This window comes from Paramisgurnus dabryanus, chromosome 23, assembly GCF_030506205.2.
Source record: "Paramisgurnus dabryanus chromosome 23, PD_genome_1.1, whole genome shotgun sequence".
NCBI lineage: Eukaryota > Metazoa > Chordata > Actinopteri > Cypriniformes > Cobitidae > Paramisgurnus > Paramisgurnus dabryanus.
The window spans coordinates 9,335,379-9,356,468 of NC_133359.1; the positions used below are offsets into that span (position 1 = coordinate 9,335,379).

Consider the following 21,090-nt stretch of genomic DNA (forward strand, 5'->3'; position numbering starts at 1 on the left):
TTTTCTGTGTTTTGACAAACTAAGCACATTTAACCCTTGTGTTGTGTTCGATTTTTGTGACGATTTTGATGGATCGAGTCAAATTGACCCACATTGGATTCAATGCAATTAGTTAAATATCACATTCTGAAAAACAAGAAGGAATTAGGTATGAACAGGACCATTTTAGTATCAGTATTTGTCACACATTACAAACACTTAAAATTAAAAAGTATGTTTGTTTTAACAAATGTTGCACAAAAACTGTTGCAACATTTAACATTTTAAATTTTAATTCAACATGTTTTTTTATCATACCTGTGTTTAAATCATCCTTAATAAACAATTTAATATTGCTGTAAAATGAAATGAAGCTTTTTTTTCTAAACAGGCTCATCTTTTGTTCTTGAGGCTCATTATACAAATTCAAGAAATCACTGTTTACATGATGCATGTGCTTTCTGACTTCTTGCATTTTACATGGTGCTTATTTTGGTGTCATGTTTTGTGGGGCACATCTGGCATCACCTGTATTCATTTTCTGAGGGTTTGAATTCATCTGCTTTACATAGTATTTCATATACACTGAAAATAGAAATGATAGTTCACATTTACTTTTCTGTGTGTGAGGAAGTCTTTATCAGTACTGAAAATAGTGAGGAAAAGCTCACTTTTCCCTTTCCAGAGAAGTAAAACACCAACATATATGCAATAAATGTATTTAATTTGTGTCTACACAGTTGCCTTGGAACAAACAATATGGGTCAAATTGACCCACGAACATCAAAATGGTAACAAAAATCATTATTTGTGCTAAAAATCATTTGTGCATGTTCATGGCCATAAATGAGAAAAAGTCACAATATTTCAAGAATAAAATCACAGGTTAACTGGTTTATCGGACAGGTTAAAAATCAAAACGGGTCAAATTGACCCGGAAGATAATATGAGGTTTAATAACTCTAAATGGCACAATGGTGAATAATTCATAAGAGAAAGACTTTTATTCAAAAATATCATTATCTTTGTATTAACGTTTGTTTGTTAAATGATACACATCAAAATGTGTTTGTGTAACATGAGGTTACATGAACAACCATGGAGTTGTGGGAAGGGACTCCGGCATTTTTGCTGAGCATTTCTGACCCGCGTAACACTGACAGGTGAATGCCTCGAAAAACTTTGTGATGTCACCAAGGTGAGGCGTCCCCACAGCCAAGTATTGACCACGACTCTTCAGGATGTTGAAATGTTTTGGATTCAAGTGCAGATAGGTGTTTGATTGAGGATTCTTGCGCACACAGCGGCCTTTGTTTTGACACAGCGTGCTACTGCAAAGTTTAGCGGCTGCTGTCACATTGGTTATATAAGGGTTAAGAGTGGAGGGCAGATAGGCAGACAGAGCTTTACATGATTCCTTTAAATGAAAAGAGATTCTGTGATTAATTTCTCAGTCAATATTAAAGATATCAAGTTTATATTCACAGAATGTACTTTATGTTATGATTTTATATAGGGTCACATACTATATGGGACATTACCTTGTTGTTATAATCTGCGCTGGCCCCCCATAGCACGACCCCTGATGCCCCCAGAGCTGCACTCTCCCCAATAGAATTCACCAGATCCGTCTAAAAAAAAACAAAGAAAATATTTTTCATGACTCTATGAAGATTTATGAATTGTTTATTAACTGTTTTCATAATGCCTCACCTCATTCAGGTATATTCCTGACTGATCCCGAAACAGAGGACGCAAGTATACGTAAATCGGAGAGGTGTATCGATGCTTTGGCAAAGCAGACACCCGGACGGCCTCCTGTACTCGTCCACGAACAAAGTAAGCTGCGTTTTGGTTGTTCTTAAGGGCTAGCGGCAGGTACGCAGAAGGAAACAATGCCGTGCTTGAGTTCCACAGCCAAAGGAGCTCATCATTCAAGGTCTGCTCTTTTTTTGAACATTCGCCGGTATAACCAGGCTTCTCCCATCCATAATTGTAAGAGTCAGGGAATAAATAATAGCCCCAAAGGTAGTTTGGCCTCATTTCAATCCCAAGCTTTAATGTGCCTTCCATATAAGCCCTAGCGGCCGCTTGAAACTGCTTTTTGGCCAAAGCTACAGTCTCATCGGAGGACAGAGTTGGGTTTTTCTCCTGCACATATTGAATGGAGAGCTGCCTGTAGATTTGTTTAGAACTCCAATTTCTTGCCCACAGCGGTCGCCACGCCTCCCAGTCGATCACAGCCAAACCTGGGGAGAACCATGGGATGTGATCATTGACATCATCAAGTTCTTTTAACAGGCTGGCTGTCAGGTTGGCCTTTTGGGGAATGCCGCCATTAAACTCTTCTTTGGTGTCCGGGTTTACATAAGGGTACAGACCGATACGTTGGGCGTAGAAGAGGTTCAGAAATTGGTTTGGGACACTGGCTGGCGTAGTGACGGCATTGAACGCTGAAGTGTCCAAATTGATTTCAAGCTTCTCACATACCGGGGTAGGGGCGTTCCAGATAACAGAGAAGGGTGTGTCTTTGAAGATCGGAGGCATGGTTGGTGGTAGAGCTAATGTTATGTTAAGAAAGCCCCAAAGAGAGATTAGGATAACTAGATGGAGAGGTGATCCCAGATGAATGGAAAACAACATTGTTGCAGCTTCTGCAAATTCGTTAAACTTCTGGATTATCTGTGGAATATGGATCTGCATTGTTAATAAATGAAAAATGTGCACAACAGAAATAATTGTAAAACACTTAAGATATTAATTGTGTAATTCAGCGTTTGTTGAAAAACATAATTATGGGTCATTTAAAACCTAAACTCAAAATGCTACCAAATGTCATTTTTGGTTCCCTAAAGAATCGTTCAGTCAAAGATTTCAAAAATAACAATTTCTTTCATACCTTTTTATCTAAAGTTTTTTATTGTTTTTTTTCTGCTGTGGCATTGTGTAGCACCTTGAAAAATTCTTAAATTATGATAAATTTACTTGAGAAGCAAAATTACATTAAGACATTACACTGCAAAAAAATTACTTTCTTACTTAGTATTCTTGTCTTTCTTTTCAGTAAAACTATCTAAAACTATCTTCTTGGAAAAGGTTTTGATTCATGAAAACGACATTTTTAAGACTTTCCTATAATATATACACTGCAAAAAATGATTTTCAAGAAAACATTTTCTTAGTATTTTTGTCTTGTTTTCAGTAAAATATCTAAAAATTCTTAAATTAAGATGCTTTTTCTTGATGAGAAAAACGACACAAGAAAATAAGTCTAGTTTTTAGACCAAAAATATTAAATTTAAGTGATTTTGTGCATAAAACAAGCAAAAAAATCTGCCAATGGGGTAAGCAAATTTTTCTTGAATTTTTCTTGAATTTAGTGTTTAAGAAAAATGTTCAAGATTTTTTTGCTTACCCCATTGGAAGATTTTTTTTGCTTGTTTTATGCACAAAATCACTTAAATGTGATATTTTTGGTCTAAAAACTAGAATTATTTTCTTGGGTTGTTTTGCTCATCAAGAAAAAGCATCTTAATTTAAGAATTTTTTTAGATATTTTTACTGAAAACAAGACTAAAATACTAAGAAAATGTTTTCTTGAAAATATTTTTTGCAGTGTAGGTTATCAAGATTTTTGAAGATTTATTTATTTATTTATTTTTAGATGGATATTAGAATTATAAAAAATCCATAGGCATGCGACCTCTGACATATATAGCAATTGTAAGTCGCTTTGGATAAAAGCGAGAGGCTAAATGAATAAATGTAAATATGTAATGCCAAACGTCTGTGGGAAGGTGACAGTTAACGATTAAAACAAGCAAAAATATTTGCCAATGGGGTAAGAAAAAAATATATTTTTTCTTAAACACTTAATTCAAAAATAATTCAAGAAAACTTTTCTCCCCATTGGCAGATTTTATTTTTGCGTGTTTTAAGCACAAATTCACTTAAATTGTATGTTTTTTGTCTAAAAACTATACTTATTTTCTTATTTTGCTGATCAAGAAAATACATCTTGATTTAAGAATTTTTATATAACAAGACAAACAAGCACAAATATCTGCCAATGGGGTAAGAAATATTTGGTATACGGAAAAAAAACTTGGATTCTTGGATTTTTGCCATCTAAAAGGAAAAACCTGTAAAGACGTACTGTGTCGTATTTGATATCTCGCCTGTATTTCCTAAAATACCCCGCATCCATATAATTCAGCAATTCATTGTCCACATCACCCTAAAAATGTCCATTTAGATAAACCAAACCCACACTGCAAAGTAATTGACTCTTTCTCACCTCTCAGTTGAGTGCTAGGTGGTGTCCGTGCCAGGCTCGGTTGGATCCGGCTCTGGGGTGCTGGTCTATGAGTTGTTCAAAAGTAAACTATTTCTTTAGTTTAATGAACCAAGTTTTTCGTAACAAACAATCAACCTGCGCCTCTCATATTTATAGCACCCAAGCCACATTCAATTGCACTAATAGACTTTCAGTGCCTTTCCTTATTTGGACAAATTTAAATTCGTTCCATTCTTCTATGAGTCACACATCGACTTCCTCTTATGAGTGAACATAACATTTATAAAGGGGAAAGAAAAAACAAACAAACAAGCAAACACTAATATAAAAAGAAATTCAACTTAATGCATATAAGAGCATGTTTGTCACCACTGTAAAAACAAATCTGTAGAAATTACAGTGTTACTTGCAGCTGGTTGCCAGTAACTTGCGTAGATTAATTTTTTTTGTTATTGACTGGCAAGAGTTTGTTCAAAGTTAAATAAATATTAAATATTAACAAGTCTTTATCTTTACAGAATAAAACTATACAATAACAGCCTCATGCAAAGCATACTGGGAACCAGAAATCATCATCAACCTTTTTCAGTTTTTTTGCTTTAGATTTTGTTTTCCAGAATGCTTTGCAACCAACTGCCAGTAACACTGTAATTTCTTATGATTTTTTTTACAATGTATGCTTCCAGGTCTGCACCTTAAATAGATAATATGCCTGCTTCCTATAGAGCAGGGGTGTCATACTCTTACTTTTAGGCTGGGTGGTAAATAACACCACGATGTGAGGGCCCGATAATTTTTTTTAAACGTAATGTGCTGATAATTGTGTTAAATTTAACTAAACAAACAAATTAATTAGCAAGAAAACTAAAGGAACACACAACTCTGTGAAAACTATAAACTATAAATGATATGTTAATTTTTTACACATTGTGTGTGTCATGCCATATAAGGCGTTATTTCATGTTAAAATAAATGAAAGGTAATAAAAACAGTGATGGGAGTAACGCGTTACAAAGTAATTCCGTTACTGTAATTCCACTACTTTTAGCTGTAATGAGCATGTAACAAAGTATTATTTTTTTTTAAATCAAGTAACGCAGTTACAATTACTGAATTTTAAATGAGTTTGTTACTTGCATTACTCTATTTTGTGAAAAATGAATACTTGCAGACAAGACATTTCTGATCTAACGTCGCAGGACCGTGGTGGGCAGCACAATGAATAATAACACAGAATGTGTGTTAGTTTAGGGACAACACATTAAATAACTTTGCATGAATTCATGCATGAATTACAGCCACCTTAACTACACATTAATACATGTTTGTTAGTTAATAATGCACTTTGGGTAACCGACATCAAACATGCTCTAGAACAGTGGTTCCCAACCTGGGGTTCGCAGGATCTGATGCTTTGAGGTCAAATAAAGATGCATTAAATGTTCCACTCGAAAATCCACTTTTAGAAACAAAATATATTTTTAAAATGCATATGCTCACTATACCAAGATAGCAGGTACAGTAGTTAAAGTATTTTATTATGTAAGATAATTGTTCCCGTTTTTGCGTGCTTGCAAATGTAGTTTGCAAAATCAAAAGGAAGGTGTGTGTAACATTACAGCTTACAACCGGTTGCCCGCTCGTTGCACTTGTGGTCAAAATATTTCAGTTAAAATCATTCTGACTAACTTAAAAAATTTCTGTAGAAATTACAGTATTACTGGGTATTACTGGCAACTAGCTGCCAGTAATTTACTGTAGATTTTCCATTTATGGTATTTACTGGCAACAGTTTGTTCAAAGTTAAATGAACATGAAACATTTTCAGCCTTTATCTTCTACAGTAAGTTACTGGCAACCAGGTGCATCATTACAGCTAATTTGTTAACCAAAGTCACAATGCCAAATAGTGTTCATGTAGAGACCATCAAACTGTCAAATCATACCACTGTATTTGTGAAAGCTATTAAAATGAGAGCCGCTGCGATATTATCTTGATGTTATTTTAATTATTGTTTATTTAATTTTTCGCATTGCATCAGGATCTGCGTTCAGCCAGGGGCAGATCTACAGGTGGATTGACAGCTTGCCCACCCAATCAGATTCATGGAAAACATTATATTTTTTCATTCAAGTCGTAACTCTTCAACCATTTGAGCTATCAAAAAATGGAATTGCTCTTAAAGAAGACAAATTACGCTTTTTGGCAATATATGGTTTATTACGGTAATGTCTTGTAGAGATTGACCGATACTCATTTTTTTAAACCGATGCCGATAACAAATATTTGGATGCTTATGTGCCCGATATGCTGAACCGATTTTTATTTACTGTTATACTGTTTTTGACATAATTACTACAAAACTACTGAACTGAACAAACCCTTATAATAATAATAATAATAATAATCACAATCACTTCCTCTTTGCATACAAAGTCATAAATAGAGGGGTCTGAAAGAGTGAAGAATAATATTAATTTGCAGTATTAACGTGCAGAACACGTCAAAAAAAAGACGTCGCCTGGCTTTACAAAACAACCCCTTTTATGGACCGGATTCGGACGTCCAAAAATTACATGAAAAAGACGTAATTCCGACGTCACTTTGCGCAGTGGGTTTACTCACGGATTAACTGTATCAAACTGTGACCGCTTGCGGAGGTAATAAATAATTAATTAAGATCCACAGACATTTATTTAGATATTTGAGCAAAATAATGTCTATCTGGGAAATGTTAATATAACTTAGGGTAAATCTTGTTAAAAAATGTGGCTGTGCTTTAGCCTTCAACCACGGTAAGTGAACAGCAATATGAACGTGATTTTACGATGCTAATGATAAGCATAAATAACAGAAAAACGAATTTAATTTAGCGTTTTTAATTCCACAAAGCATTAATTCATGGCTGTTTTATTCATGCAAAGCTACGTCGTTATTGGGACCGGATGAAATGGATCAGCCAGCGACTCTGTGAGTTCGTCTCTATTCTTGGACAAGCTGCATACATTGCTTTTAATATATCAACTTATTTAACATAACATACATTAATGCACAAATAAAATGTGTTATAAATGCAAAAGTAAGTATATGCAAAGTCCTTTTAATGAAGTCGCGTCACTCCACCTTCATATTTGCGGTGCACGCTGCTTCTGCTGCTGTGAGCTCCTCTCCTCAGATGCGTCCGGCGCGCAATTCTCAATTCTCTTGTTTATTGGTCAATCCGATATTACAAAACCGATATCCGATCATCGGAAAATGCTCAAATATCGAGGAAAATATCGGAAAACAGATATATCGGTCGATCTCCGTCCACCAATCGCTGCTGTTATCTAGAGCAAAAGAGACGGGTTTGAACAGAGCGTGGTAGGTTAGAGTCCACTGAGTAGTAGAATCCTCTGAACGAAGTAAGAACGCATGGATCACTGCTGTAAAGAAAGCCTCCTAAATAAAAATGGTGTACACCAGTAACAATAAAGTTAACTCGCTCTTGGTGGCTCGGGACTCGACCCCCGACTGGACTGTTTAAGTTGATTTTCAATAAAGCAGTGTTGAATTTTTTGCTTCGGGTCCGCTATGTTTCAGAACCAGTGGTTAGGTAAGCCGGATGCAGGACGAGTTTGTAAAAGGAGAATATGGTTCTTTGAGTCAGTGCTTCTAGGTCTTGATTATCCTCTGTCACAGTGGTTATGGGTTATTTAAGATGGCTTCTACCTCACACAATAGTGTCAAGACCTTCATCCTCAAGTTCTTGTTCTTTCAGGATGGAATTAAGAACTTGTCTCACCATGCAGATTCGTCTCTCTCAAACACCACCATGATGGGAAGCTGCTGGATGATTGAAACTCCACTGAACTCTGGATCATGTTGTGATTCCATTCAGAGATGGCCTTTTGCAACTCATTCCTTGCTCCAACCAGATTAGTCCCATTGCCTGATCTAATATGAGTCACTTGATCTCTTCTATTCACAAATCTTCTATTCAGGGCATTGAGACAAGAGTCAGTGTCAATGGAGTGAACCATTTCCAGGTGTATGGGTCTGCTTGACATGCATGTGAATAAAACTCCATGGGCCCTATTTTAACGATCTGAAACGCAAGTGTGAAGCGCAATGCGCAAGTGACTTTGTGGGCGGATCTTGGGCGCTGTTGCTATTTTCCCGGTGGGAGAAATAACTCTTGCGCCAGGCGCAAATCAATAAGGGGTTGGTCTGAAGTAGGTTCATTATTCATAGGTGTGGTTTGGCCGTAACGTCAAATAAACCAATCAGAACGCTATCCAACATTCCCTTTAAACGTAAGGGTGCAAATTCCTTGCCAGCATAAATCGGGCACGCCGTGTAACGGGAGGTGGATCTGGCTCAGGACCTGACGCCAGCAGAGGACATCGCTGCGTCCCCCCTCACCGCTGAAAGGGTTTGGGGGCTTTGAAATCGGACCCAAGAAACGCAAGCAAGGTCCAACCCCAAAATACACTCACAAATCAAGTTCATATACATTAAGGTTTCTTATGAAAATATTTTAAAGTGCCCGTATTATGAAAAACTCACTTTTTCTGGGTTTTGGGGTGTTATTTTGTGTCTCTGATGCTCCCACACGCATACAAACTTGGAAAAAAATCCATCCATGCTGTTTTGAGTGAGATACAGGTTTCTGAATGTCCTCTGCCTTGAGTCTCAGATTGCGCGAGTTAAAACTCAGCTCCGTTGTGACGTAACAAAAAGTTTCGTCACATTCAGTTTGAATTTTCCCGCCCACCACCCCACTCGCAGGTCTCCACCCACCAGGTAGCTAGAGAGCATAGAGCAGTCACTTGAATGAGACCCTCTGTGCTGTTATCATCTCTCACGGAAATAACAGCGCTATTTGGATATTATGGATTATACTCCCGCCTACTTTTAAAAACAAAGTTTTAACGCGTGATTATTGGAACCCGGAGTAATCTTATATACAGTGTGTTACGACGCAAACAGTCCTCAGATTGTAGGCAATAAGACCTTCATGCGAAATCTGATGTAAACAACAGACTATGTATCTATATTTCACGGATTATAAGCATTTGTGGACAAAAATGGTAATTGGATGTATTTTATTGGACTTTCATGGATCATTCACACATCTGAAACAGACTGGATTCGATTCGCTATCGCGTTGTTTCATCACAAAGGTAAGAAGTCACGTTATATTTTGCATGTTGTCATCTTCTGTCACAAAATACTACATTTATGATGCTAGAGCTAAAAGCTTTTTGCCAAACTAACCGAGACCGTACGCCCCGGCTTTTCTGACGAGGCGAGCCTCTAATAACTTTACGGTCCGCATAGATATATACACGGTCCGGACCTCCCGCTAGCTTCTAGCAATTAGCACGCGGTCCACAAGCAGTATACATCCCCCGCCGGGTCTTAATTTCTGTAATTTGCGAAAATAATGCGTTTGAAAATGTTTATAACGGGAATATGTTAGTATTGTCCAGGGAAAACGAGTGTATTGTTGAGACTGCTACATCACAATTTACGCTGGAATCTTTGTGTGTCATGATGAGTTTGACACACCGAGACCGGGCCTTACCGCCTCGGCTTTTCTGACGAGGCTAACCCCCTAACGGTCCGGACCTCCCGCTAGCTTCTAGCAATTAGCACGCGGTCCACAAGCAGTATACATCCCCCGCCGGGTCTTAATTTCTGTAATTTGCGAAAATAATGTGTTTGAAAATGTTTTATAATGGGAATATGTTAGCATTGTCCAGGGAAAACGAGTTTGTTGTTGTGACTGCTAACGTAACATCACAATTTACTCTGGAATCATTGTGTGTCATGAGTTTCTTCTCCTGTAGTGTACTTATTAGTGATACTTTTCTGCATGATTTGTCTGTTGGCAACATAAACCGTTAATAATAATAATATATAAAATAATAACACAGTATGGTCTGTACTGCTCACGATACCACTGAGCATGCGCACGGGCACATGACGTTAGTAGTGGGGCGTGATCAAAGGAGCAGTAGCTCATAAATATGTAAGACTAGCTCAAAACGGCACAATCTGAACTGCCCTGAAACAGAGGCTACTAGAGATGGGTAACAATCTTTTCCTACAAGCTATTTCGAGCAAACAACTTTTGAAACATGCTTTATGGAATTCATACACCTATATAACTTGTGGAAAAGCAATCATAAGATGGGCACTTTAATCGTTATTTGCATGAGAATTTTTTTAACGGAGCCACACAATAAATAAAAAATATTACCACAATGCTCACCACTATGATTCCCCTTATCTCATGTGTTAATATTTTTTATTGTAACAATTTATGATTGCAAAAATAACTGTTGCATCTGTGTAGATTAGATAAGCAAAGTGTGTGCGCGTTGTGCACGCTATACATTATGATTAAGCATGCGCCCTTAAAATAGCATAATGAACAACGTGCAACGTGCCACTGACTTTAGACTAGTTTTTTTTGGTCAGTAGCGCAATTTTTTTTTTGAAACTGCAAAATAGCATCAGGGATGGTTTGCGCCGCAACACGCCTTCTTTTTTGCGCTGAACCGCCTAGGGAGCGCAAGTTTATTCTCTAGTTTGCCGACGTGCGTCTGTGGAGGGAAAAACCCGCTTCTGCTTTTGACAGATCTTTCAGACTTATGGAACATCTTTCCAGTGTCTTCTTAAAAGATTGCATTTGGTCACATATCAGTTTCCAGACTGGCAATAATGTCTTTTCTTTTTGCTCTGAGTGACTAGTGGATTTAGTATGGTTCCTATATCTCCACTGGTATAAATAGATTGCATTTATATAGCGCTTTTAACAGACCTATGGCCATTCACTCACACATTCATGCACGAACGGCAGTGTCAGCCATGCAAGGTGCCATCCAGCTCATCGGGAGCAGCTGGGGTTAGGTGTCTTGCTTAAGGACACCTCAACACTTGGTCAGGTGGAGCCGGGGATTAAACCACCAACCTTCCGGTTTGTAGACAACCTACATGAACCACTGAGCAACTGCCGCCCCATATGTCTGTGTTGTCTCTTATGACAGAAATCCTGTTTGCCACATAGTGTGAAATCCTGTCTGCTCATTTGGTATGTATTTTAAATACAGACTGACTATCAGTTCAAAAGGTTGACTGACAAAGGTTTGAAGTCTACCTCATTTCTTAGCATCTTGTTGCAAAATCACCTCGTACCTCTTTTTGTATGCACGCAAGGCAAGTTTTAAACATGTTACAAAACACAAAAAATTAAACAGACATTTAGACGGCGCGGAGTCCTGAAATTATTAAACATTCAACCTCGTCTATCCTACATTTTAAATCTGGCTCCATATCAGGTTCGCCCGCTGCCGTTTCCATTTTTCGTATTAACTTTATCAACATCTTATTGGTCTGTTATTGTTTCTTAATCACTTCAATCATCATGGTTGTAGTTTTGATGAAATCTTCTTTACGTGAAGGTTTTCTCTGTCTTCTCCTTTTCTTCTCCTTCTTTTTGTTTTTCTCCTTCTGTACACCTTGATAAATCAAATCACTAAGGTTAACTTCAATTTGTTGGGATTGGCTACTACGTTTCCTTTCATCTCTTTGGTTTCTCCTTCTGTAAACCTTGATTAATCAGATCATTGGAATTAACTTTCATTTGTTGTGGTGCCTATATTGTACTTCATGTTTTGTTGGTGTATGACCCATCTGACAAAACTTTTGACCCAACCTTGCACTTCATCTTTTTGCATTTATACCATCTTTGCACTTCATCTTTTTAAAAAATGAGAACAACTAAGAAAAGATTAAAGTGGATTATGCAACTACAGCTGGTATCCTTCAAGACCAGAACACTGACAAAGGCACATGAGTTATATATAGTTATTCTCTGATGATAATTCAGGATTTATCAATCTACTTGCAACTGATGACGTATGATATACAGTATCTTAAGTTATCTGCCATGAACTTACATGACATTAACATATTGTGGGAGAACAATGTCTATAGTAGGACTCATGCCATCAGGACCAGGAGATTTCTTGACCTTAATTCTCCTCAATTCATTTCTTACTTGGTCCACTGTCACTGAAAACCTAGAAACATTCTCAGTGTGAGAAGAAGAATAGCTTAAAACTGGAGATAGCTTAAATAAAGAGCTTTTTTAACATTAAAATCACAATCAAACCTATTTTAAAAAAGTATTCAAATCACCTACCCAAAACTGAACACCAGAGGCAGTATATCCCTGTACATTATTTCCATGACCAGACATCATATTTAAATCATTCCAAACCACTCTCACATGAAAATCCTAGAATCGTTCCTGCTGAATAAAATTTTGTCATGACCTTACTCAGTCAATATTAAAGATATCAAGGTTATATATTCCCAGAATGCATACATAAAAGAATCCTGCCATTTTTCTGTGTTGTCAAAAACTTTAATAACTCTGAATGTGTTCGGCTGAAGAAAGGAATTTACCTAGTATGACACGATGGTGAATAAATCATAAGAGAAAGTCTTTTATTCCAAAATATCATTACCTTTTTATTTATGTTTATTTGTTAAATGATACACATCAAAATGTGTTTGTCTCATATGAGGTTACACGAACAACCACTGGAGTTGTGGGAAGGGAGTCCGGCATTTTGGCTGAGCATTTCTGACCCGCGTAACACTGACAGGTGAAGTCGTCCAAAAACTTCCTGATGTCACTGAGGGAAGGCATCCCCAGGGCCAAGTACTGACCACGACTCTTTAGGATGTTAAAATGTTTCGGATTCAAGTGCAGATAGGTGTTTGATTGAGGATTCTTGCGCACACAGCGGCCTTTGTTTTGACACAGCGTGCTACTGCAAAGTTTAGCGGCGGCTGTCACATTGGTTATATAAGGGTTAAGAGTGGAGGGTAGATAGGCAGACAGAGCTTCACATGATTCCTATAAATGAAGAGAGATTCTGTGATTTATTTCAGTCCTTGACATAAACTTTCTCAGTCAATATTAAAGATATCAAGGTTTTACAGCAAGGAAAATAAGTATTTGACACATAAGCATTTTTATCAGTAAGGGCATTTCACTTTATTTATTATGACTCAACTTGTATACTTAAATGTTCTGATTTCTTTGTATGAATTCAATATTTGACTTGATGGCTACATCTGGTGGAAATTTCTTGTCAATAGCCCACTTAGTAACCCCCTTACTGATCAAAAAGCTGATGTGTCAAATACTTATTTTCCCCGCTGTAATCACAGAATGTACTTTACGTTATGATTTTATATAGGGTCACATACTATATGGGACATTACCTTGTTGTTATAATCTGCGCTGGCCCCCCATAGCACGGCCCCTGATGCCCCCAGAGCTGCACTCTCCCCAATAGTATTCATCAGATCCATCTAAAAATACAAAGAAAAGATTTTTCATGACTCTATGAAGAGTCATGAATTGTTTATTAACTGTTTTCATAATGTCTCACCTCACTCAGGTATATTTTTGACTGATCCCGAAACAGAGGTTGCAAGTATACGTAAATCGGAGAGGTGTAGCTATGCTTTGGCAAAGCAGACACCCGGACGGCCTCCTGTACTCGTCCACGAACATAGTAAGCTGCGTTTTGGTTGTTCTGAAGGCCTAGCGGCAGGTACGCAGAAGGAAACAATGCCGTGCTTGAGTTCCACAGCCAAAGGAGCTCATCATTCAAGTTCTGCTCTTGTTCTGAACATTCACCGGTATAACCAGGCTGCTCCCATCCATAATTGTAAGAGTCAGGGAATAAATAATAGCCCCAAAGGTAGTTTGGCCTCATTTCGATCCCAAGCTTTAATGTGCCTTCCATATAAGCCCTAGCGGCCGCTTGAAACTGCTTTTTGGCCAAAGCTACAGTCTCATCGGAGGACAGAGTTGGGTTTTTCTCCTGCACATTTTGAATGGAGAGCTCCCTGTAGATTTGTTTAGAACTCCAATTTCTTGCCCACAGCGGTCGCCACGCCTCCCAGTCGATCACGGCCAAACCTGGGGAGAACCATGGGATGTAATATTTGACATCGTCAAGTTCTTTTAACAGGCTGGCTGTCAGGTTGGCCTTTTGGGGAATGCCGCCATTAAACTCCTCTTTGGTGTCCGGTTTTACGTAAGGGTACAGACCGATACGTTCGGCGTAGAAGAGGTTCAGAAATTGGTTTGGGACACTGGCTGGCGTAGTGACGGCATTGAATGCTGAAGTGTCCAAATTGATTTCAAGCTTCTCACATACCGGGGTAGGGGCGTTCCAGATAACAGAGAAGGGTGTGTCTTTGAAGATCGGAGGCATGGTTGGTGGTAGAGCTAATGTTATGTTAAGAAAGCCCCAAAGGGAGATCAGGATAACTAGATGGAGAGGTGATCCCAGATGAATGGAAAACAACATTGTTGCAGCTTCTGCAAATTCGTTAAACTTCTGGATTATCTGTGGAATATGGATCTGCATTGTCAATGTCATAATAAAAAATGAAAAATGTGCACAACAGAAATAATTGTAAACCACTTAAGATATTAATTGTGTAATTCAGTGTTTGTTGAAAAACATAATTATGGGTCATTTTAAATCTTGACTCTTAAAAATGAAGGCGCTACAAAGGGCCTTTTTTTTTGTTCCCCAAAGTCAAAGGTTCCTAGAAGAACCATTTCTTTCATACCTTTTATAAAGTTTTTTTGTAGTTTTCTTTCTGGAATGCTGCCAAAAATGTTTTTTTTGTGGAATTATGAGGCATCTTTAAAAATTATAAGTATCTACAAATTCTTAAATTAATATACATTTACGTGAGAAGCAAAATTACATGAAGCCACATTGCAAAAAAATGATTTTCAAGAAAAAAATTCTTAGTATTTTTGTCTTGTTTTCAGTAAAAATATCTAAAAATTCTAAAATTTTTCTTAAACACTAAATACAAGACTAATTCAAGAAAAAATTGCTTACCCCATTGGCAGATTTTTTTGCTTGTTTTATGCACAAAATCACTTAAATGTGATAATTTTGGTTTAAAAACTAGACTTATTTTCAAAAATACTAAGAATTTTTATTCTTGAAATTCATTTTTTTTTTGCGGTGGACATTGCAAAAAATTATTTTCTTACTTTGTTTTTTCAGTACAAATCTAAAAAAAAAAATTCTTAAATTAAGATGCATTTCCTTGATGAGCAAAATGACCTAAGAAAATAAGTCTAGTTTTTTTATTTATTTTAATGCAAAAAGGTTTTTTAAAATATAAATAAAATTACATTCTTATAGCTTTCCAATTATATATAGGTTGTCAAGATTTTTGAAAATGTATAGATTTATTTTGATGGATATTAGAATGATAAAAATATACAAATTCATATGTACTCCTACTGGGTCAGTGACAAAATGACTGTCACTACTAAATTTCTATCATCAAATGGCCTTGAATTTTTAAATCTTAATAAATCTTTAGAACTTCCGAACAATTTATCGTTTGTCAAGATTATTTCAGGTTTATAGGATATGTAAAAATAAATATGTAAAAATACCTTGGGCCCACCTCTTCGCCTGAGACATTTCAGGAATTCTTTTCTCTCCATAATTCTTTTTGCAAAATGGTGATGAAATATGAAAACTACATAGTTTGTCAGGATTATTGTATGTATTGCCAAACATCCCGCTGAAGGGTTTAAACAAGCAAAAATATCTGCCAATCGGGTAAGAAATTTTTTAAAAACACCTAATTCAAGAAGAATTCAAGAAACATTTCCTACCCATTTTTAGCTTGTTTTAATCACAAATTTACTTAAATTGTAATTTTTTTGTCTAAAATTTTCTTCAGTGATTTTTCTCATTGAGAAAATACATATTGATTTAAGACTTTTTATATAAAAGACAAAAATACTAAGTAAGAAAATCATGTTTTGCAGTGTAAGGCTTGTTTCTGAACAATATATCAAAGTTTTGTGAGTTTATGCTTAAAACAAGCACAAATATCTGCCAGTGGGGTAAAAAAAATTTACTTGGTCATTCTAATTCTCAAGTATATTATTTTAATTTATACATTTTAGATATTTGCATTGGAAAACAAAAAAAATACTATTCTAAATACTAAGAAATCTTTTTTAAGCAATTTTGAAACACATTTTTCTTACCTTTATCTTCATGCAGCATTTTAGTTATTGCAAGATATGTTACATGTGTGGATATATATAGCAAATCTTATCAAAACCTCTTGTTTTGTTATGATAACATGGGAGCGGTTAACATGCGTTTGCCGTTTTCTGCTAAAGTATTTGATAGTCTGATAGGTTGTGACTTTAATCTTGCGATGATTTATTAATAGTTGACAGTGAATCTACAGTAAGATGATATTCTGTACACATGTTAACAGATTGTTGTACATCAGTATCTGACACATCTGTGTTAAAGGTCAAATATGTGCTGTAACTTTGTTGCTCACACTTTATATTAGTTGTAATGTTGAGGTGAAGGCAGGTCATCTTGGATTTTTGCCATCTAAAAGGAAAAACCTGTTAAGACGTACTGAGAAAAGATTAAACTGGATTAAGCAACTACAGCTGGTTTTCTACAAGACCAGTACACTAACAAGGGCACATGAGTTATATATAGTTATTCTCTGATGATAATTCAGGATTTATCAATCTACTTGGAACTGATGACGCATGATTATCTTATCTGCCATGAACTTACATGACATTAACATCTTGTAGGAGAACAATATCTACAGTAAGTTAGTACATATCATTCTTCTACAGGATGTTCATTTCATGCAAGTTAATATTATTGGCTGTTAGCCTATTAAACTAAATTTTGAGAACAAATTTGTACCCAAAAGAAACTTATTTCTGGTTAAAGTAACACATAATACATCATTTAATTTTATTTTTTACCAATATTAATTTAAATTTTTTTTGAAGATGTCCGATGTCTAAACGGTGATTTTAGCTGAGCACTTTCTGTCTCTGTAGCACTGACAGGTGAATTTGTCTGCCCAGTCATTGAGGTCATTTAATGATGGGGTCCCAGAGACCACATATTTCCCAGCAATCCTTCTAATTTGGTGGCTCTCTGAACTGAGGTGGAGATAGTGATCCGAATTGTACTTTTTGCGGACACAGCGTCCGCTGCCCTGACAGAGACGTTTGCTGCAGAAATCAGCCGCAGCGGTGACGTTGGCAATGTAGGGGTTTAATGTGTCAGACAGGTATGCAGATAAACCTTCACAAGAGGCCTGCAAAGAAAGAAAGAATTGAAAATACATTAGGTAACCTAAATCCATTACTGGCACTACAGTGTCACCAAGCACTACCTAAAGGTGCATATTAATACCGAAAAAGTACATATAAAGACAAGGGTACCATCTTTTCGGACAGTGTATAATGATAAAAATCCTGTTCTGTATTTGTGGAAATCATGGAAATGCAACTCATGCATTACATCATAAACAAAATGAGAATGCATAAGCATTGACATTTCTTTCATTTTAGGGAAATTGTTTAATTGTTTCTATAAGAGAAGAATAATCTTCCTGTAGCTCAATTGGTAGCATTGTGCTTGCAACACAGAGATCATGGTTTCGGTCCCAATGAAAACACATACTGACAAAAAATGTATATATTGAATGAACTGCACGTTAGGGCTGTCACACAATGATTAAATAATCGTCTCATCGCGATTGTTTGACCGCATTGATGATTTCAGATCACCGCAATGTTTGCATATCTCTCTAAAAAACACAAGGGCTCCAGAGCCTGTATAACCCTGCAAAAGATTTTATTAAATAATCACACCAATGTGTGAAAACTATTTCACTTATTTGGATAAAAGCACTCGTCTGTCAAATGCATAAATGTTAATGTGAATTACCTTGTCATTATAATCGGCACTAGCCCCCCAAAGAATAGATCCGGATGCCCCCAAAACTGCACTTTCACCTATACTACTGACCAGGTCATTCTAGTTAGAGTTAAAAAAAAAATACAGTATTATTGCAAGACACCTTGGACTATACAGTTCAAAGTATTCATACAATACCTCATTCATGTAAATCTCCTTTTGGTCCCGTAAAAGGGGGCGTAAATAGACATAAACAGGCACAGTGTAGCCATGTTTCGGTAAGGCTGCAACTCTCATTGCCTCTTGCACTTGGTGACGAACAAACAGCGCTGCGGTTTTACTTCCACTTATATTTGCCGGCAGGTATGCTGATGGATAAAGGGCTGTACTGCTCTCCCACAGCCAGAAAAGTTTATCGTTCAATTGTTTTGTGTGCTCTGAACAAACACCTGTGTAGTTTTGAACCTCAAATTCATAATTATAGCAATCTGGGAATAAATAGTAGCCCCACAGGTACTGTGGTCTAAGAGCGACCCCTAACTTTAAAGTTTGCTCCATAAAACTTCTTGCTGCTTTCTGAAACGGTTGTTTAGCTTTGCTGGCAGCCTGTTGCAAGTTGAGGGAAACGTTATGCTCCAGGGTGTAGTTGATGGACAGGTCCTTGTAGATCTCTTTTATGTCCAAATTTCGGTCAAACATCGGAAGCCACTCTTCCCAGTCCATGACAGCCAACCCAGAAGATGAGTCGGGTATGTACTGGGTAAACTCGTCTTTAGCTTTCTTTAGACTAGCAGATAAATTACCTCTTTGCGGTATGCCACCATTATACTCTTTGGAGGACTGAACGTCCACATAGGGGAAAAGCCCAATTCGGTTTTTGTAGAACAGGGTCAGGGATTGATTGCTTACCCTTGCAGGTGTTGTGACTGCCTGGACCAGTGATAAATCGAGAGGGATTTTTAACTGTTGGCATTTGGAAATAGGTCCATTCCATAAGAGCACAAAAGGTCTTTCGTTGAAGAGAGGAACGGATGTTGATGGAGGAGATGATGATGTGCAAGAAGAGACAAATATGATGAGGTAAATGGTGTAAAATGTTAACACACTACGCTTTCCTTGGTTTCCCATCTGTGGAAATTCAATTGAGAACAAAATGTGAGAATGTTTATATGAAAAATACAACACTGATATATATGCATGTGCCCCCAGACTGTAGGCTATTACAACATAACTATAGGCCGCATTACAATATGAAAATCCACGAGTTTACATTAACATGTATAGGGAATGAGATAAAGCATATTTGGTGTGCTGTCCGAGTGGAGGGCTCCGAGCTCAGAATTTTAGCCTGAACGCCTCAGTCCTCTGCGCTCTTTAACTGGGATAGATGTACTAGTTGTGAGGCGATGGGGTGGAGAAGGGATGCTGCAAAAACTGTCATGGAAAAGAGGTAAGGAATGGCTATTTATATACACCTCTTTGCGCTGATTGGTTGGAATACATGTCCATGCTCCTTCAGAACATAATAAAATAAACTTCATTTTAAAAGCTGTAAATGTTGAAAACATTGAACGTGGTTTTTTTTATAAATATTTCAATAAAAAATTCTTTTTTGTTTTTCATCTGTTGTCTGTATTTAAAAATTTAATTTTTTAAAAATTTAATCACAAAATTAAATTCTATAGACCTACCAGTTGTGACAATAAATATAAAGAAGAACATTACGAAAATAGTTAGTTTTAAGTTTTATATACTTCGTTTTTCGAAATTACTATATAATAAATACATAGAATAAATGTTACTATATTTTATATTCATGGTGCTATTTAACAGTGTATGTGTTTCATAAGATGTATATTAGCGGTAACAACTTTTAAAAAAAATTGTCTGTGTGATTGTAATTCGTTTCTAAATAAAAAGATAACTGAACTAAGGATAGCTACCTTTTCAAGAAACAGACCGACGTTGTTCTAAAGCGACTTCATGCGGCACTACGCAGGCCGGTCCGCTTATGACATCGCAATACCGCGAGAGCGAGACGAGTTGTGGTTTCGAGGAGCTCTCGCGGTATTTTGATGTCATACGCTGATAGATCGGCGCAGTGTAGTGAATCCCAGTACAGGTACATACAAAATCAAGTCAGTTATTTTGAACTCAGGCTCTCAGCGTCGTCTTAAAAAAGCCCTCAGCAGAAAAAAGCTACACTGTGAGAATAAAACGCATAAGTTAAATAAAACGCGATGTACCAGCGCAGACGTGTTAAACTTAGGACTATGACAGATACAACATTACAAAAGTTTCTTCTGCTTTGATGTTACAAACATGGATGTCGAATATTAACATCGATAGACTCGCAGAAAACAGTTTAGGGTACTTTAAGGTAAGCTTAATGATTTTTCTATCTTGACTGGATGATGTTGATTTCCTTAGGTTACTTCAGCCCAGCCCACGTGCTAGTTTGTGTTTTTATGTACATAATATTTCAAGTAACACTGTATTATTTAATATTATTAGTGTGTTAATTAATGGTAAAGTAAGCTGCATTAGGGGTTTCAAGTCATGTGGCTATACAGTTGTGTTAGTGCCTCTTGTACCCCCAGTTGTAACCTAACCCTGTAGCTTTTTGCCCCTAATGCATTAATATGGTGCAATGTAAAACCTTTTGAGAGTATATCATAGTAATAACAGGAGACACTTTAAAGATTTTTAAAATAGGGTTTAGGATTCAGAAATAATGTATGTCTTACCAAGCTTAACATGTTTCTTCTGTAGCAATGAGAAAATCTGGCTTTGGTCAGTTTCTGGTTAAATATTAGCAGAGGTCAGTTTTTTAAAGACACACAACGGTCTGATGTTTGTGTACTACAGTATGACTGGAATAGGGGTTTATGAACATTTAGAGTTTTTTCTACATATTTGGTGTAAAGATTGTGTCAAAATAAAAAGTGACTAAACTCACTAAAAGCAAACCGTTTGTGTACACAGCTCCACTC

The 21,090-nt window shown here is 36.7% G+C and overlaps 4 protein-coding genes across 5 annotated transcripts in view; 1 reads left to right on the forward strand and 3 right to left on the reverse strand.

Moving 5' to 3' along the window:
* Nucleotides 1-919: 919 nt before the first annotated feature.
* On the reverse strand, nucleotides 920-2,650 carry LOC135781847 (hyaluronidase-5-like). The gene is made up of 3 exons (XM_065292417.2): nucleotides 1,693-2,650; nucleotides 1,521-1,610; nucleotides 920-1,396 (listed from the first exon to the last, which is right to left on the reverse strand). Exons 1-3 carry the CDS (start codon nucleotides 2,620-2,622, stop codon nucleotides 1,064-1,066), a joined length of 1,353 nt encoding a protein of 450 aa, XP_065148489.2. The 5' UTR covers nucleotides 2,623-2,650; the 3' UTR covers nucleotides 920-1,063.
* A 10,090-nt stretch (nucleotides 2,651-12,740) lies between these two features.
* LOC135781516 (hyaluronidase-5-like) lies at nucleotides 12,741-17,193 on the reverse strand. The gene is made up of 4 exons (XM_065292047.2): nucleotides 16,393-17,193; nucleotides 13,736-14,704; nucleotides 13,566-13,655; nucleotides 12,741-13,194 (listed from the first exon to the last, which is right to left on the reverse strand). The coding sequence occupies exons 1-4, from the start codon at nucleotides 16,402-16,404 to the stop codon at nucleotides 12,835-12,837; spliced, it is 1,431 nt and encodes a 476-aa protein (XP_065148119.1). The 5' UTR covers nucleotides 16,405-17,193; the 3' UTR covers nucleotides 12,741-12,834.
* LOC135781517 (hyaluronidase-5-like) lies at nucleotides 17,180-20,912 on the reverse strand. Of its 2 annotated transcripts, XM_065292048.2 has the most exons (4): nucleotides 20,845-20,912; nucleotides 18,296-19,225; nucleotides 18,128-18,217; nucleotides 17,180-17,492 (listed from the first exon to the last, which is right to left on the reverse strand). In XM_065292048.2, the coding sequence occupies exons 1-4, from the start codon at nucleotides 20,854-20,856 to the stop codon at nucleotides 17,190-17,192; spliced, it is 1,335 nt and encodes a 444-aa protein (XP_065148120.1). In that variant the 5' UTR covers nucleotides 20,857-20,912; the 3' UTR covers nucleotides 17,180-17,189. The 2 variants fall into 2 exon arrangements, with proteins under 2 accessions (XP_065148120.1, XP_065148121.1); XM_065292049.2 differs by lacking the exon at nucleotides 18,128-18,217.
* The window catches only part of wasla (WASP like actin nucleation promoting factor a), a 79,477-nt gene continuing 78,698 nt past the window's right edge, over nucleotides 20,312-21,090 (forward strand). The window contains exon 1 of the mRNA XM_065292044.2: nucleotides 20,312-20,477. Coding sequence (XP_065148116.1) covers nucleotides 20,409-20,477 — 69 coding nt within the window. The 5' untranslated portion in view covers nucleotides 20,312-20,408. The remainder of the gene's footprint in view (nucleotides 20,478-21,090) is intronic.

What these genes read in the sequence shown, in the direction of transcription:
- LOC135781847 (XM_065292417.2), bottom strand. Translation starts at nt 2,622, where the DNA reads ATGTTGTTTTCCATTCATCTGGGATCACCTCTCCATCTAGTTATCCTA. An exon ending in CAGGAATATACCTGAATGAG is followed by an intron (nt 1,611 to 1,692) that starts GTGAGGCATTAT and finishes GTTTTTTTTTAG; the next exon opens with ACGGATCTGGTGAATTCTAT. An exon ending in GCGCAGATTATAACAACAAG is followed by an intron (nt 1,397 to 1,520) that starts GTAATGTCCCAT and finishes TTTCATTTAAAG; the next exon opens with GAATCATGTAAAGCTCTGTC.
- LOC135781516 (XM_065292047.2), bottom strand. An exon ending in CAAAAATATACCTGAGTGAG is followed by an intron (nt 13,656 to 13,735) that starts GTGAGACATTAT and finishes TTGTATTTTTAG; the next exon opens with ATGGATCTGATGAATACTAT. An exon ending in GCGCAGATTATAACAACAAG is followed by an intron (nt 13,195 to 13,565) that starts GTAATGTCCCAT and finishes CTTCATTTATAG; the next exon opens with GAATCATGTGAAGCTCTGTC.
- LOC135781517 (XM_065292048.2), bottom strand. An exon ending in AGGAGATTTACATGAATGAG is followed by an intron (nt 18,218 to 18,295) that starts GTATTGTATGAA and finishes AACTCTAACTAG; the next exon opens with AATGACCTGGTCAGTAGTAT. An exon ending in GTGCCGATTATAATGACAAG is followed by an intron (nt 17,493 to 18,127) that starts GTAATTCACATT and finishes CTTTCTTTGCAG; the next exon opens with GCCTCTTGTGAAGGTTTATC.